Raw genomic sequence first — 16,082 nt, 5'->3', positions numbered from 1 at the left:
GTTAGCATTGTAACGGTTTGTTTTTAGGTCATACCCAGAGTAATCGTGAGCACATCATCATTTACTGTATTGTGAACTCCACCAATAAGATACCCATAAACACTCGGAAAAAACAGAGTGGTTTGTGTGAAATTGAACCGTAATCTTCTCGCTGAAGCAAGAATCCTCCTAAAAAGTAATCAAAGATTACTTTTCCTATCGAACCAGGTTTCAAACTTGTCCTTTTATAAAACAAATAGCTTGATAGTATTTGTCTTCGTATACATCCTCACCTTAGAGCAGAAATGGGCAACTTTAATCACAGCATGGGCCACATTGTTAACATTCATGACAGCATTGGGAATAATAACCAATCTGAGCATAAATACCGGAAAGAACAAAGGGTGTGTGTGTGTGTTTTTCTACTATTTTACATGTTTATGAAATTCATTTTGTGTATTTTGTTGCCGTTTTTAGTGTTTTTGCTTTTTTCAAGTGTGTTATGAACCTTTTTGTCTGTTTGCTATTTTGTATGCATTTACAATCATTTTGTATTTTTTTGTGTACTTTTATTTAATTTTGCTATATTTTCTGTTATGTGTATCTTTGTGGTCATTTTGTGTATTTTATTGTAATATTGTACTATTTGAAATAATTCTGTAAAATTTTGTACACTTTGTGTACTTTAGTCTTCATTTTCTATATTTTGTTATTTATGTGTATCTTTGTTGTTTTTTTTGTGTATTTTATTGTAATTTTGTATGCATTTGAAATAATTTTGTAAAATTTTGGACATTTTTGTCTTTTGTTCCACTTTTGTACTTTTGGGAGTCATTTTGTGTGTTTACTTTGGGGGCCGCACAAAATTAGTCCGAGGGCCGCATGTTTCCCCCGGGCCACATGTTGCCTATGTCTGCCTTAGAGCACCCTAACTCTGCACAGCTGTAAACCCAGTGGAAACACTAGAAAGGACCATGTGCCTGCACACCTGAAGGATTTTTACATATGCACTCATTTGGACTTTTTTATTATTATTTGCAAAACGTGGCCTTTATACTCTGTTGTATGTGTGCACGTTGCCATGATTTCTGTCTAAATGCTGGAATGTGTCAGTCTTGTTGCAGGGTTGTTCCCTTTGATGTAAAAAAAGAAAAAGAAAAAAAGAAGTTACACACAAATAAAGGTCAAAGTATTTCCCTCAGCCTGCTTCCTTTGGCACACAAATCTAAACTAGTCATGCAACAGAAAACAGGGAATGCACGTGTATCAGTGCGGGCTGAATGGAATCACACAGAGATGGTTTTTGATGGTGTTTTTTCCTTCTGGAATCACAATTAGTTTAAGTCTACATCATTATCAGGCCAGCGCACACCTCACATTAAACAGAACACAACCCAGGGCTTGTCAGTGATCAGAAATTGTGTTGCAGCTGAGCGCGTGTGTGTGTGTGTGTGTGTGTGTGTGTGTGTGTGTGTGTGTGTGTGTGTGTGCCGTGCTTTAAAGACTAATTTCATGAGGATAAATCATAACCTGCATGATTTTCTCTGTCATTCATTCGCATCTTAAATTAAACTTCATTGATGCGTGGAGGGAGCCTTCATTATGAGTAGTGCACGGGCGATGGACTTCATGAGCAGGAGAAGGAAGGAAAGGGTGAGGGTGACGCCATGAGCCAAGCTTTGGATGCTTTCTGTCACTTCTGAGCAAAAATTGTGGACTAAACGACAGAAAAACACTTGTGTGAGATTCTGCTGTGTGTTTGTTGTCTGAACGAAGCCAAACATTCAGCATCAGGAGCAGAAAACCCTCTTTCTAAAGAATCCTTAAACCTATCAGTAGAAACCAAACAGATGCCACATTTAGAAGAACAGTGATGAAGAAGACACGTTATGTTTATGACCTTTCACCCCGAAAATCAATTTAAAAAAAAAAAACCTTCCCATTCATGACAGAATTAATACAATGGCAAGTGTTGAAGGCAGTGACAATGAAAACCCGCCACACGCGCCGCACACACAGGAAGTCAGTCACTCCCCCTCTCTCTCTCTGTCTTTACACTGTATTAAGTTCATTGTCAAACATGTGACACAGTGAGAGAGATTAGGGGTGAATAGGGGGGAGGAGGAGCGTACCCTCCCCCTGTCGCAGTCCGCTGGGTGCAGTCCGTCGACGGCTGCGTGATGTAATCAAAGATCCCACCGCTCACCCTGACCCCCCCACCGTACCTTCAGCAGTCCACACCAAGTCCAAAACTGTTCACCAGTTCTGAGAGTAGAAATGAATCAGTAAAAAAGTGTGTGGCTCATGGCACAAAGAAAAGAAACATTTTTTTTTGGAAAGGGGGGGGGGGGTCGTTATCACTGTCAGTCTCCTGATGACCCAGACTGGTTTTGGCTCAGAGGCTGCAGGTAGAGAGGGGGAGGGGAGGGGGGGTTTGGTGGTGGGATTACAGCATGTCGTCGTGGCCCTGGTCGTCGTCATAATCTCTGTGGTGGTCGAAGTCTGGACTGTGATTGGCGGTTGTTACCAGGGACAGGGGGCCTTCGTGGTCGTCAGGGTCCAGTGGTTCCTCTTTGACACTGATGTGGTGCCTGGAGGGGGAGGAGGAGGAGGAAGACACAGGAAGACGTCTCAGATCTGGGTTCCTCTATTCTCTCTCTACTTTAACACATTTAGTCAAAGATGAAGCAGTGGATAAAAGACAAACAGTTGCAGGCTCCCAGTCAGACTTTAAAGTTCTGCTGCTGGTGTATAATTCTGTGAATGGGTTTGGTTCATAATACATCAGTGAGATGTTAGTCAGGTATAAACCCAGCAGGTCTCTCAGATCTATGGACACAGGTCAGATAGTGGAGTCCAGAGCTCACAGTAAACATGGTGATGCTGCTTTTAGTTGTTATGCTGCAAAGAAGTGGGAACAACTGCAGCACAGCTGAAGTCAGCATCACATGGGGCCTGCGTATGATTGAGAGTGAGATTTTAAATGATTTTATTTTAGATTTATTGTTTTTACTGCTGATTAGCGATGATGCAGGAGGCATCCTCACTATTGTTATCCTTTTTAATATTACAGCGTTTTCTTCCGTCACAGATTTCTGCACGTTTCACCCCCTCCAGCCTTTGAGCGATTCAGCATCGGCTGCTTTTGTCAATTTTTTTTTATCCATTTTTTTGTTAAAAAATGTTCCCATTTCCTTTTCAACTTTTTTCCCTTCAGATTTGAATTTTCGCTGTTCAGCCATTCTTTAACTGATTATAAAATATTCAGCTATCTGTTGTCTTTCAACTGCTGTGTTCCACTTTTCTCTATCCTTAACTGTATTTGACCTACAGCCCTTCAAATGCAGTGACTTTTCAGCTCCAATCCCATTTTTAGAGTGGAATGAATGGATGGATCTTCTGAATTCCCTCATGCAGCGTACTGCGACGTGGGGCAGCAGCTGCATATCACTTGCATTTTCTTCAGGAAATGCAAATATTCTAGTTTTCAATGATTTTAATGCTGATTTAAACATTTTTTACAGCAGATTTTTAAACTGTTAAATGTCACTTTTTAATCATGTAAAGCACATTGAATTGCCTTGTGTGTGAAACGCCTTATACACATACATGTGCCTTGTTGTTTATATTTAAGTGTCATACAACAACAGGCTTTTCACTGAGAACTAATAAATGAGAAAGATTACCAACGTGTAGAGAAAAGACTGAGCAGTGAGTGGGACGCTGCTGTCAGCCTTCCGGTGCTGGTGGATCAGCGGTGCCGCGGCGCACTGTGTGTTCCCCCGTCAGCTCGTTAACATGCACAACCTGTGAGGCGGGTCTCCAGAGGACGACCCCGAGCCGGCTTCTATCATTAATCAACTTCAAGCGAAACGCAGTGACCAGACGCACGCTTTCTAAAAAACTCCAGAATTAATGCAGATTCCTTTTTTTTTTTGCCCGTCGACCGTCAATAGGAGAAGAAAAGGCGTCTGGCAGGAGGAGAGTGTGAGGGGAGCGCTGTGTACGCACCACAACACTGTGATAAGAAACACAGCCCGTACGAGAATAATAACACTGTCACTTGTAAACATGGCAAAAACATGCCAACCGCACCTCCTCCTCCTCCTGGGCCTCCAGCTTGCTGCCTGGGCAAAAGAGCCACTAAAGACACCAGATCTGCCAAATTTCTCATTACAGAAACATAGCAGGGGTGTGTGTGCGACTGTACGTGTGTGTGTGTGTGAGTGAGGGGGAGCTTTGGCTCTAACCTGTAGTGCCAGGCTGATGTAGGACAGAGTACAAATACTTTGTTACTGTACATTATTATTATTATTATTTACACATTTAGTGTACAACATACAGTGTTCATAAAAAGTAATATATTTAATTTTCCATGTAACAGTTTTCTTCAAGTTATTAAAATACACATATATACAGTATATATATATATATGGATGTCTTATTATTGAAGGGACACTTGTTTTACTTGTTTACCTAATACATTTAATAGCATGTACTGTTTTACCTCTGATGTAGGAGGAGGAGCAGGAGTGTCAGGATTAGCTCTGGGAAATATATCAACATTTAAGATACAGGTATATCGACTTTTCTATTTTGGCGATATAGAAAATTACAATATCGTCTATATCAATAAATATATATATTTTTATACCTTATTTTGGTTTACGAGTCTCTGCTTTTGCTACTTCTCAGAACAGCATTAAAAGCTCAGTTAGATGATCACTGAGTGCGTTCTAACTTAGACTAAACATCACAACACTACAGAACTCACTCACACGTGCTGTCTCTTCTAGGAGAAAAAGCCAAAAGTGGCTCATATTGTGCAGCTGTTTGTTAATAAATGTGCCTGTTTGGCATTTTGTATCAGCAAACTTAACCCAGAATTTTTTTTTTAGATTTATATTGTATATCGCCATTTGGAGAAAAACTACCGAGATCTGAGTTTTGGTCTATGTCTCCAAGCCCTAGTCAGAATGTGACGCCTGGACAAACTGACACACACCTCAGCACAGAGGAGTCGACCATGTATGTGTGTGTGTGTGTGTATGTATTTTACACACAGTGTGACGCTCTCTCTGATCCATTGGGATCCAATGCTGTGTGCTAAAGAGCTGACAGCTATGTGTGAATATACAGTTATACGGAAACTCTCACACACACACACATATACAAATGTGTGTTAGGGTGTGTGTGGTGGTGGTGGTGGGGGGGAGGCAGGGGGTTGTAAAAGTAAAGTCAGCTTTTCTATCATTTTCACATCAAAGTAACTCCAAATGTACGATAGCCTGAGGTGTGAGCGCGTGGCTGCAGGGTAAAGATGAAATTGTTATTATTATGTATTGAACGGCGTGCTGATTCCACACTTTGCTCATAATTAGCACGGTACCTGATTCTCTGCTAAAAGACGAGCTCTGCAGCTGCAAAGACGTGTGGAAGATGTAGAATGTGTTTGTGTGGAAACGTCCGAGAATGAAAGAAACGCTCAGATATAAATCCTTCACTTTAGTCTATAGGCCAACACCAGCGTGTCAAACTCATCAACGCATTAAACAAAAAGCCGATATGAGCCGCTGTGCTGCTGCATGAAGCGTATAGACATAATTATGGAGGAGGATTTGGGAGCTCAATCAGCCTGAAAAGATGCAGGCTGCCTCCAGGCCACACACCCATCCTGTCTGTGTCTTTCCTGTTCCACAGCCACGCTCACAGCTATGTTCCCAATGATGAGGGATGGCACTTTACTCCATGTGGCCACCAGCTCATTATGAGATCTTTCATATTCCTGCAGAATCTCCCTCTAAAAAAGCTCCAATGTTTCAGGAGGCCGTCCCCGGGCCCACATCTGAGACGCAAAAAGCGCTGCACGCGTGTGTTATTTTAGGCTCCAAACAACAAACGCTGCTAAACAACAAGTGAACTGGGGCTGTTGTTTCCAGGCCCATTACAACTTTCCAACAGGAGGATCATAGGTGACGTCCTCCTGCCCCAAAATTCATATCTCAAAATTTTTTTCACAAAATGGTGATACACGATATAAATGTTGATATTTTTAACTCAATAAAGTCGTCCCAGAAAGACAGTTATAGGTTAAATTTGCTGATGAAAAATTCTTCACAGGCAGCTGCACAAAATGTGCCACTTTCTCCTATAGGGGACAGCATGTGTGAGTGAGTTCTGTAGTGTGTCTTGTTTAGGGGAAAGTCTGTAGCTGTGTTTCCATTACAAATTTTAACAAAAATAAAAGCGATATTTTTAAATGTTGATAAAGTATAATTGCGCTTTGAATGTGTTTCCAATGAAGGATGTTTTGGGCAGGAGCCTCGTAACTCTTGTTAAATCTCACCCCGCGAAACGTTGCCGTAGAAAGACGAACGCTCAAACACTCCTTATAACACTCGGTATTTCTTTGTTGTTTCACGTCTAATGTGGCAGTAATAATTTTATACTGTTAATTTTCAATATGAATCTCGATATATTGCCCAGGCCTAGCTTGTGCTTTGTTTTTCTTTGTCTATTCTCAGAGGCATTGTAACAGTGCTACAGCAGCTTGTGTAGGAGCCAGCCATGCTGCTACTTTGCGTGCCGGTGTTTGGTAAATATTTTAAGGAACAGTAATACTGGCCACACACACACACACACACACACACACACACACACACACACACACACACACACACACACACACACACACACACACACACACACACACACACACACACACACACACACACACACACACACACACACACACACACACACACACACACACAGGCTCTGCTCTTTGCTTCTCCCTCACTGGAAGCTTTAAAAAGGTGGAGTTTCCTATTCAGCAGGGTGGTTTGACCGCAGCTCCGACCATGACCCCCACACCCTCTCTAAAAATCATCACTCTCTGCTTTATTTACTTTCTCTCTGGCATTGTTTCAGTTTGATTTAAGGCTTTTTGGGTGGGCACTAAAGGGATTCTGTCTATTCTGTGAGCCAACATTTGTAATTCTTATTCCTTTCCACTTTCCTCCTCTCTCTCTCTCTGTGTGTGTGTGTGTGTGTGTGTACCACTCACATAGCTGGCAGGGGCGAGCGTCCCGGGCTGCTGTCACTGCCGTTGCTGTTTCCATGGTCCATCGCTCCATTCATCTCCTCGCGGATGGCGTTGGCCAGGGAATTGAAGGTGGGACTTCCAATGGAAGCAGTAGTGTATAGAGGTATGTTTTCTGCCAATGAAGCCTGAAAAGCAAAAAGCCCCGAGCGTTAAATGTGAAACGGAAGAAGGTTGTCAGCACTTTCCCGCTCACCCATCACTCTTCTTTCAAAACAAAGACCCGGAGAATGTGTTAAACTCTGGGATGTCTCATAAAGTTGTTGATGGGAGTTATGTTTTCTTTACCTGGAAGGCAGCAGAGAGGGTGGGACCATAGCCCAAGCTGGTCTGAATGTTCTTCACTAAGGCTGGACTTCTGCAAGAGGACAAAAACTCAATTACAACCACAGACTGATGTCTGACCTCACGTACATTCCACAGATACAGTTTCTAATTTCATCAAAAAAGAAATCAATACACTTTGAATCAAAACTAAATTAATTTACTGCTGTAATGGCTATAGGTCTAAGATGTTCACAGTAGCATATACATGCGGTTCAGGTGAAGAGTGATGGAGGCACATTATCAAAAGCATGATGAATGGAAAGCTTAAGGCAGAAAGATGATGGCAGAACTGAGGATTGTGGAGGCATGTGGGATAGGATGGTTCACAATATGAAGGTATACAAAAAAAGTTTTCCAAATTTTGCCAGATCGCATTTTGCCTTTTTTCTATTGGCATTTTGAACATCTGTACCAAAATTTGAGCCAGCACTGTAAACCCGAACATTCAAAGTAATTAAATAGATTAAGTAGTTTATACTCAAAGTTATAAAAAAAGTTCTACTAACTTAACTATGTCAAGTTGTTGTAACATTTTCTTCCTTTTTGAGTAACTTTAACAAATAATTATTTGAGTAAATGGAAATATATTTCATTACATGCTAAGAATAATGAGTCCTGTTATTTCTGTTGTTTCAAATAGGGATTATTTAAAAAATAAACTTAATTCATATAGTACTTTAATTTAGCTGTTATCAAAAAGTACATGTAGCCAGATATCCAACCAAAGAATGCGCAACTTTCACAGATATCACATTAATAGTCTCTCTCTGTATTTATACTTAATAAGTAAGAACATTAGAACAGTTCAAAAACCATTCCTGAAAAAAAAAAAAACTTCAACATTGTAAAAAGTGTGACACCCCTAAATGTGCAGCGATTGACTCCATTTAACAGTAACAGATGCTTACAATGTCGATTCGAACAAGGCAAAAGGGGATCTGGCAAAATTTGGTGAAAATTAATTTTGTGAACCACCCTAATGTGGGAGCAGCAGGAGGAGGAGCAGCAGGAGGAGCAGGAGGAGGAGCAGGAGGAGGAGCAGGAGGAGCAGCAGGAGCAGCAGGAAGAGGCCGCCAGAGGAAGTGCTTACTGTACGAGCAGCTCGTCAGAGTTCTCATCAGCGGTGTACTTCCGAGGACGGCCTCGCTGTATGTGGCGGCCGCGCTTAAACTCCTCATCATCAACGGTCCAAAAGGACCCAAACTCATCCTCTACTCGCACAAAGCACTTATGCAGGGAAAGGTTGGTGCGAATGGCACCCTGGGAAAAGCAAAGCAGCCAGGAAGGGAGGGAGGAGAGGGAGGGGGAGCAAGGGGGGGGGGGGGGGGTGTATAGCACAGACAGCCAGATGCAGATGCAGTGATGAAGAGGACGGACACACACAGAGGAAGGAGGGGAGAGGGGGAGGATCACAATGAAACGTGATGCTGTGGACTGATGAGGTGTCACCAAAAAAAAAAAAAGCCTGGAAGCATGAAGTTCAGGGCGGGGGTGGGTGGGTGGGGGGCACGCCAAAGCAAGCAAGGACTCTGGACGTAATGGCACACAGAGACAATGAAATGGAGCAGTAGCAGCAGCAGTGGTGGTAAAGGTTGTAGTGGTGGTGATGCCCTCTTCCCATCAGCCAACAGGTGACAGACCTACCCACTGATCTTTTGAGGCCGTCTCTTTTGGAATTCTATTTCGTCCACTGTCCACACAGCCCCTTTTACGTTTTCTACTCGCACAAAACACTTGTGAAGACTAAGATTATGCCGGACTGCGTTCTGCAGTTGGTGTGAGAACAAGAAGAGAAAAAGAAGGTTTCTACAGTCAGTACATGTTAACACGTCTAGGCAACAGGTTTAGGCAAGTCTCAGCCTGAGTAGCAACAAGAAACAAACCATCTTATGTGGCCGTACAAACAACTCAAAACAATAAATATTTATGGGTTTCCACAGCAACGTCCTATAGCTGGGAACATCTTTTGACTCGTGACCTGCTTTTCACCCCATTAGATAGAAATCAAAGAAGGATTAGGATTTAATTACAATTTTGCTGACCTTGTTTGAGGAAAAGTGATAAAAATGCTTAAAAATTCAGGGTTACATCTAATTGCTGAGAACAGATTATTGGCCTAATTACTCATTTGATTATTCTGTTTTGTTTTGGCCACATAATGTGAAACCAGTCTTTACATCATTTAGACATGAACAATGTTCCTCCCCATGTTAAGTGCTAAACTGCAGTTATGTGTTGTAGGCTGAAGGAGGTGTGTGTGTGTGTATGTGTGTGTGTGGCCTATAGCAGTGGTTCTCAACCTTTTCAGCCCACGACCCCCAAAATAAAGGTTCCAGATTCCAGGGACCCCCACTGTACCTGAAGGTGGTTGAACATAGACATGAACATTGAAGAACAGCCATGTGGAATCATGGACATCTATAGCTTTTTGGGGCCCATCAACATTTATCTATTCATCTGAATAATATCCACTGTTACCCAGGAAGTTTGTTATTTGTGCCATAGTATATAATGATCTTAAAGATGTAAATCCTTGTTTTAATCAGGAATAAAATGGGTTAAAAGTGGCAAAAAAAATGGTGAAAAAGGTGATGAAATGGGATTATAAAAACTACCAAAATTAGTTAAAAGCTACGTACCTTCTAGAGTGGCAAAAAAAAAAAAAAAAAAAAAAAACGACAAAAAAGTGGTAAAACGGATTCAAAGTGTCAATATTAGAACAATTACTTTAAACTAGCAAGTAATGGGCATGACAAATTGTGAATGTGTTTAAAATGGCAAAAAAAAAGCCCAAAATATGGTGAAAAGAGGTTAAAAGTGACAATAATGGGTCAACATATGTGACATTAGGAGGGAGAAGTGGTTGAAAGGGTTTATGAGCGCCAAAAATGTCTTAAAGTGAAAAAAAAGTGCAGAAAAGGCAATGAAATGTGATGGAGAAATTAATGAAGCAAAAAAGCTTTAAAAAGGAGGAAAAATATGACAAGAAAAAGTGATAAAAAATCGGTTAAAATATGGCAAGTTTGGTGTAGTTGCAGAAAAATTGTAAAAATAAGCAAAAATTGGCTCATTTTTTTAAATTATTAGTTTCTTGAAGACATCTGGTGACCACCTCCCAGTGTTTCGCGACCCCAAGGTTGAGAACCCCTGGCCTATAGGATTAAGTTCAACCAGGTTAAAAGTCTTCAACACAATCCACTCAGACTCTTCAATCCATTTAATGCTGCTTGTTGTCACTCTCTTTTCCCTGTTTACACAAACAAACACGTGTGTCCATCTGGACGCTCTAAGTGTGTCCCGTTTGCTTTAAAGACAGCCATCTAGACAGAAAAAGTGGGGCTAATAGTTTGTGGGCAAATAGTCATTCTCATGGTTTTATATTTGCTAAAATGTCAGAAATATCAATCCTCATTCATAGCATGCAGGTAAAAAAAAAAAAAAGATGTTTAAATGTACCTTCCACGTAGCTGCGTTGCGCCTAAAATATGCAAACATTCTTGTGAACCAGTTGTAGATTTCATTAAGTGTTAGCTGCTTTTCTGGAGATTCGAGAATTGCCTGCACGAGAAACAGTGACAAAGACATTTAATACTTTGATCAGATTGAAAGTGTGTGTTTGAGTTCTATAGAAAACAATGCAATGCTACCAAAGAATCTAGGATTTAGAGATGAATGACCTTTATACACAGGACGGTTAATCTGACTGTGTTACAGAGTGAATGAAGGGTATGTGACGATGTTTCTCAGGCAGATTACATGAAAGCAATTATGGATGGCTGGGATTAGTTTCTAAGATTCTAGATTGTCACAGTTAAGCCTTAATTGACTGGTTCTATAAAGGCAGCGTGTCGTCTGCCGCTCTCCAAATAATAGTTTATCAGCCCCTGTGTTTTCATTGTTTTCAAAATGATAACATAAAAACTGATAATTAGGTTGATTGTGAAGAGATGTTGCACTAATTACTACTGTAGGTGAAATAGGTGATATAGGTGATTCTTACCTGTCTTATTAATGAGGCGTATGTGAAAGGAGGTCTAACTTCTGCATTCATGTAAAACTCTTTGTTCTGACTGAGATCTGTAGAAAAGAAACAACACACTGCTTTATTATCACACAGCTGCATCTTTGCATTCACAATGAAAAAAAAAAACCAATTGATTCTGCCATATATCACGATATTTCACCACGCGGTTATCACATCAATCTAAAAAAAAATTGAATTGTGCTAACATATGCATAGCACGTAAACGCCCGATCATTGTGTAAATGAACCACATCAGACCTTGTTAAACTACCTCACTCTACAATGCATTTCAGCTTGGAAGTTGATTGCACTTTATTTTCATAAAACACACTGAACACTTTTATAGATGTACTGTATGTGGTTACTTTTTTTAAGAGCTGAACAGAATCAGAAATTTGGAATTATTGATACTGTCATATCGCAATGTATATCGTATCGTATCGTCAGATTCATAAATTCACAGTGTGTGTGTGTGTGTGTGTGTGTGTGTGTGCGCGTACCTGGAGAGATAGGCATGTTGTACTTTTCGGAGTAGCGCCGTCTCATTGGGCCCACGCTGTGGAGGCTGTTGGCTGTGATGACGGAGTGCGTCTGGGAGAGGGGCGTGAGGGGGGCTGTGGGTGTGGTGGGGCTCTGGGGCAGGCTCAGGGGGGGCGAGGCCTCGGGGGCTGATTTGGACAGTGTTACATTGGACACTAGGTTGAGCTGATGAGGGAAACAGAAGGACAGTCTCAGTTTGAGTCTCAGACGGCTTGAAGAACTCCTCACTGTAATGTGGGGGCGAGCTGCGATGATCCGTAACGAGCTTAATGTTTGTAAAACAGCTTTCTTCCTCAACCTTGGCTCTCTGTCCTCGCTCTGTTTCATCTTTAGGCCAATGTAGGGAGAACAGCCTCATCTAACACACCTACTGTGGGCCAAAAATAACACTAAGCAGAAAAAACATGTCTGATTATCTAAAGCAGATTACACACACAAAGACAGTTTGGCTGTTTTTTTTTGTTTTTCATTTTGAAATAGACAACTGGTAAATTTTCAAACACAATTTTCTAACTTATTTAATTTTCTATAATTTGTACAACTGTATCCATATTGTGTTAATTTTTGTCCCAATTTTTCCCCTTCCTGACTAATGACGGCAAACGCCAGATTATTTTATGTTTTATAAGATTATGCTGTGTTCTGAGGTCGTGTCTTTTCAATATTTATAAGACCAAAACGCCTCAAGTGTATGGGAAAGCTGACAATTCCCAACTCGGGAGCCTGTGATTTGTGATGTGGAACTGAATGTATCCAATCAAGAGTTGAGCAGACTGAAAAACACTTACTGGTGCGTTTAAGGCAACTAGGAACATCGCATTTTCCGAGTTGAAAATTCCCATCTCCGAGTTCAACCGAGTTCAGTGGCAGCACCTTTTCCCCGACTTTATCGAGCAGGAGCTCCGACTACAGGTGGCGTTCCAAGTCACTTTTCCAACTAGGAGGCCCGAAAATGCAGAGTTCCGAGTTGCTTGGAACGCAGCATTATATCATGTTGTTAGAACTCGTTTGATCACACAAAAATTCTGGCGTGGAGGAAGATTGGTGGTTGGACAGAATCGCTGTGTGTGCGTGTGTGTGTGTGTGTGTGTGTGCTTTCTATGTCAAATTATTTATCTTCATGTGTGGGGTCTGTCAGGGCAAATCTAAACGAATACAGTGAATTTGTATTGAGAGACCTCCAAATAGGATGTTAACTAATAATTAAGCGGCGAATCTCTCCGACCTCCATCAGACACACACTACAGAATGTGGTAAATATGTGTGTTCATGATGAAGCTCTGTCTCTCTAAATGGGAGTGATGTGATAAAGGTGGTGGTGGATGGGGGGGGGGGGGGTTGTGGGTTAAAGCGAAGGAGCAATTTAAGCAATAATGGCTACAAGGTAAACTAATTACACCAAGTGCTCTGAAGGTAGAACATGGCATCCTGCAGCTGTTTGAGCTCCGAGCCCAGAGCCAGAGCTCCACACTGGAGCGGCAGTCAAGTGGAAAATTCTGGCCCGACCCTCCCTGCTCCTGCTGTTAATTGGCAGGAAAACTAATGACACATATACATATTCACGCAAAATTGTTCTAATTGCTAATTTGCCAAAGAAGGCCAGTTTCCAAATTAAACATGACTTCAGACTGTGAGGAGAAGAGGAAACACTGGAAATAAAGAGCCAGAAGAAGAACAGGAAACATCTCATCTTTGGATTCACGTTACAATTCCTGCCTTTTTTAATCCGAATTCAAACAGAGCCAATAATCAGATATCGGAAATCTATTTTTTTATCTGTTTAATTTAAGTTTTACTTCCCACTTAATACACACGAGTCAAAGGCTGTGTTTCCATTACTTGGAAATGCGCAAAATCTAAATAGAGCAATAAAAACTGGTGATGGAAACACCTGAATTTTGGAAAAACACAAATTTATTTTTATGCTTTCATGAGGAGGAATTTCAGATTTTTTGATATTCAAATGTGTTGCAAAAGTGTTATGGAAACACTTTTTCCGTAAATACACGTCACAAAACGTGACCTACATGGTCACATGACCACTGCTCTCCGAGAAAACATGGAGCGTGTAAACAGAAGACAGTTAAGACTTTTTTTAGCGTTATACTTATAAAGTATTACTGCCACATTAGATGTGAAACAACAAAAGAATAAGGAGTGTTATAAGGAGGTTTGGAGCATCCGTCTTCCTGCAGCAAAGTCTCGCGGTTTGAAATTTCACCGTAGTTGCGAGGTCCCTGCCCAAAACAACCTTCAATAGAAACACGTTCAAAGCACAAATATACTTTGTTGAAATTTAGGAACATCGCTTTTATTTTGCGGAAATCATTCATGGAAACCCAGCTAAAGTCTGTCAATGAGCACACTCCACCCCAAATAATTTGTAATTCTGTGTGGATGCGCTGACGCAGACCACATCCTCACTGACAGTAAAAGACGTGTTATTCTAATTAGCGAATAAAATAAATTACACTTGGGTTTGCATGTTTCCAACACAATGCTATCAATGGAACGGGGCTGTGCTGTTGACTTCTCTTCCTGTGGATTAGCGGGCCTTTGTTTCATGTTTCATCCATATTCCCCCGGCCGTAAACACCGAGCGCCTCCAACAATGGCCCAGACAGCCTGGTAATAGCCTCGCCTTTGTTTGCCTCACCATTTGGGCTCACTCCAGCTCACAGACAAAATGAGACTTCAGACTGAAATTAATTAAATGGTAATTGGTGATCTAATTATACTGGCTTTGACTCGGCAAGCTGCTAAAGAAAATAAACAAAAAGTCCCTCCTTAATTATGTATGGCGTAAAAGGTCAGATTTCTGACAAGAATGCTTAGTGACACCATGTGTAGACACACACACGCACACGCGCGCACACACACACACACACAAATAAATACAAACACACACACACACTCACATACACACACACACACACACAAACACGCGGCTAATGTGGAACATTCTGTTTTGATCCCCCACATGCCCAGAGGAAGAAAATGAGTCCTATTCATTTGATGCTGTGAATGCACCGTATCAGTTTGTTTGTCTTTAATTAGACCTAAATGTAAAGCAGAAAGTCCATCTGATGTACTTTACTGTGACAGTTGGCCTTTTACATGCAGTACAGAAGCCTTTAGTGCTATCAGCGCTGAGGATTCTTTTACTGCGCCGCAGTGTAAGACCAGATGCCTCGACCTGCTGGGATCCACCTCTCACCGCAGCGCTAACAAAGCTATGGTCAGACACATGTGGCCCTTGGTTTCATTTTGTGCGGCCCTTAATGTAAATGCACAAAACAAATAAACTAATCTGGAAAAATACACACGTATATCCCAAAAAACAGACAGAATTTAAAAAAAAAAAATTGACAACAGAATGGCAATAAATTGCTAGCGGGAAAACAAACACACACACAAAAAAAAAAAAACATAAAATGACTACAAAAACAAAATTAACAGAAAAAGAAACAAAAGAACAAAAATTATGCCAAAACGCAGAACAACAAAAATAATACACAAAATGACCTGACAAATGCACATAATGACTCCAATTACACACAAAATGAGAGAAATATATACAAGATGACAAAAAAAAATGTTAAATGACTACAAAAACCAAATTTAAAAAAGAAATAAATAAAACAAGAACAAAAATGACACCAAAATACAAAATGACCAAAAAAAAATGCACATAATGAATCCAATTACACACAAAACACACACAAATGAGAGAAATATATACAAGATGACAAAAAAAACATTAAATGACTACAAAAAAATAACCAAACAGAAAAATAAACAAAACGAGAAGAAAAGTTATGCCAATACACAAAACAAACACAAAAAACATGCAAAATGAGAAAAATTATACAAAATGACAAAATACACAAAACAAAGAAGAAGCAGCACAGTCTAAACCCTTTATTGTTCCCTCTAATAATGTTCAGATTTGGTCATTATTCTAACTGCTAACATGATATTCTGATATTTTGGCCCTCAGATCAGACAATCACATTTTTGTGGCCCCCGCTGTGATAGAAGTTGCCCATCTCTGGCTATGGTGAACAGCAACACTCTATAAATCTAAATATAAATCCCAGCGCCCCCTCT

At 40.7% G+C, this 16,082-nt stretch overlaps 1 protein-coding gene across 13 annotated transcripts in view; it reads right to left on the bottom strand.

Annotated features, from left to right (window-relative positions):
• Nucleotides 1-566: 566 nt before the first annotated feature.
• The window catches only part of foxp1b (forkhead box P1b), a 288,207-nt gene continuing 272,691 nt past the window's right edge, over nucleotides 567-16,082 (bottom strand). For 11 of the 13 annotated variants that reach the window (XM_028448138.1, XM_028448132.1, XM_028448141.1 and 8 more), the window contains 7 exons: nucleotides 11,933-12,137; nucleotides 11,409-11,485; nucleotides 10,865-10,966; nucleotides 9,053-9,174; nucleotides 7,370-7,439; nucleotides 7,046-7,209; nucleotides 2,426-2,570 (listed from right to left, as the gene is read on the bottom strand). In XM_028448138.1, the coding sequence (XP_028303939.1) occupies nucleotides 2,426-2,570; nucleotides 7,046-7,209; nucleotides 7,370-7,439; nucleotides 9,053-9,174; nucleotides 10,865-10,966; nucleotides 11,409-11,485; nucleotides 11,933-12,137 (885 nt within the window). Of the gene's footprint in view, nucleotides 2,571-7,045; nucleotides 7,210-7,369; nucleotides 7,440-8,498; nucleotides 8,669-9,052; nucleotides 9,175-10,864; nucleotides 10,967-11,408; nucleotides 11,486-11,932; nucleotides 12,138-16,082 lie in introns of all 13 variants that reach the window. The other 2 variants (XM_028448144.1, XM_028448139.1) reach the window with 2 other exon arrangements.

The sequence above is a fragment of the Gouania willdenowi genome, chromosome 5 (genome assembly GCF_900634775.1).
Source record: "Gouania willdenowi chromosome 5, fGouWil2.1, whole genome shotgun sequence".
NCBI lineage: Eukaryota > Metazoa > Chordata > Actinopteri > Blenniiformes > Gobiesocidae > Gouania > Gouania willdenowi.
This window is presented reverse-complemented; position numbering and strand designations above follow the sequence as displayed.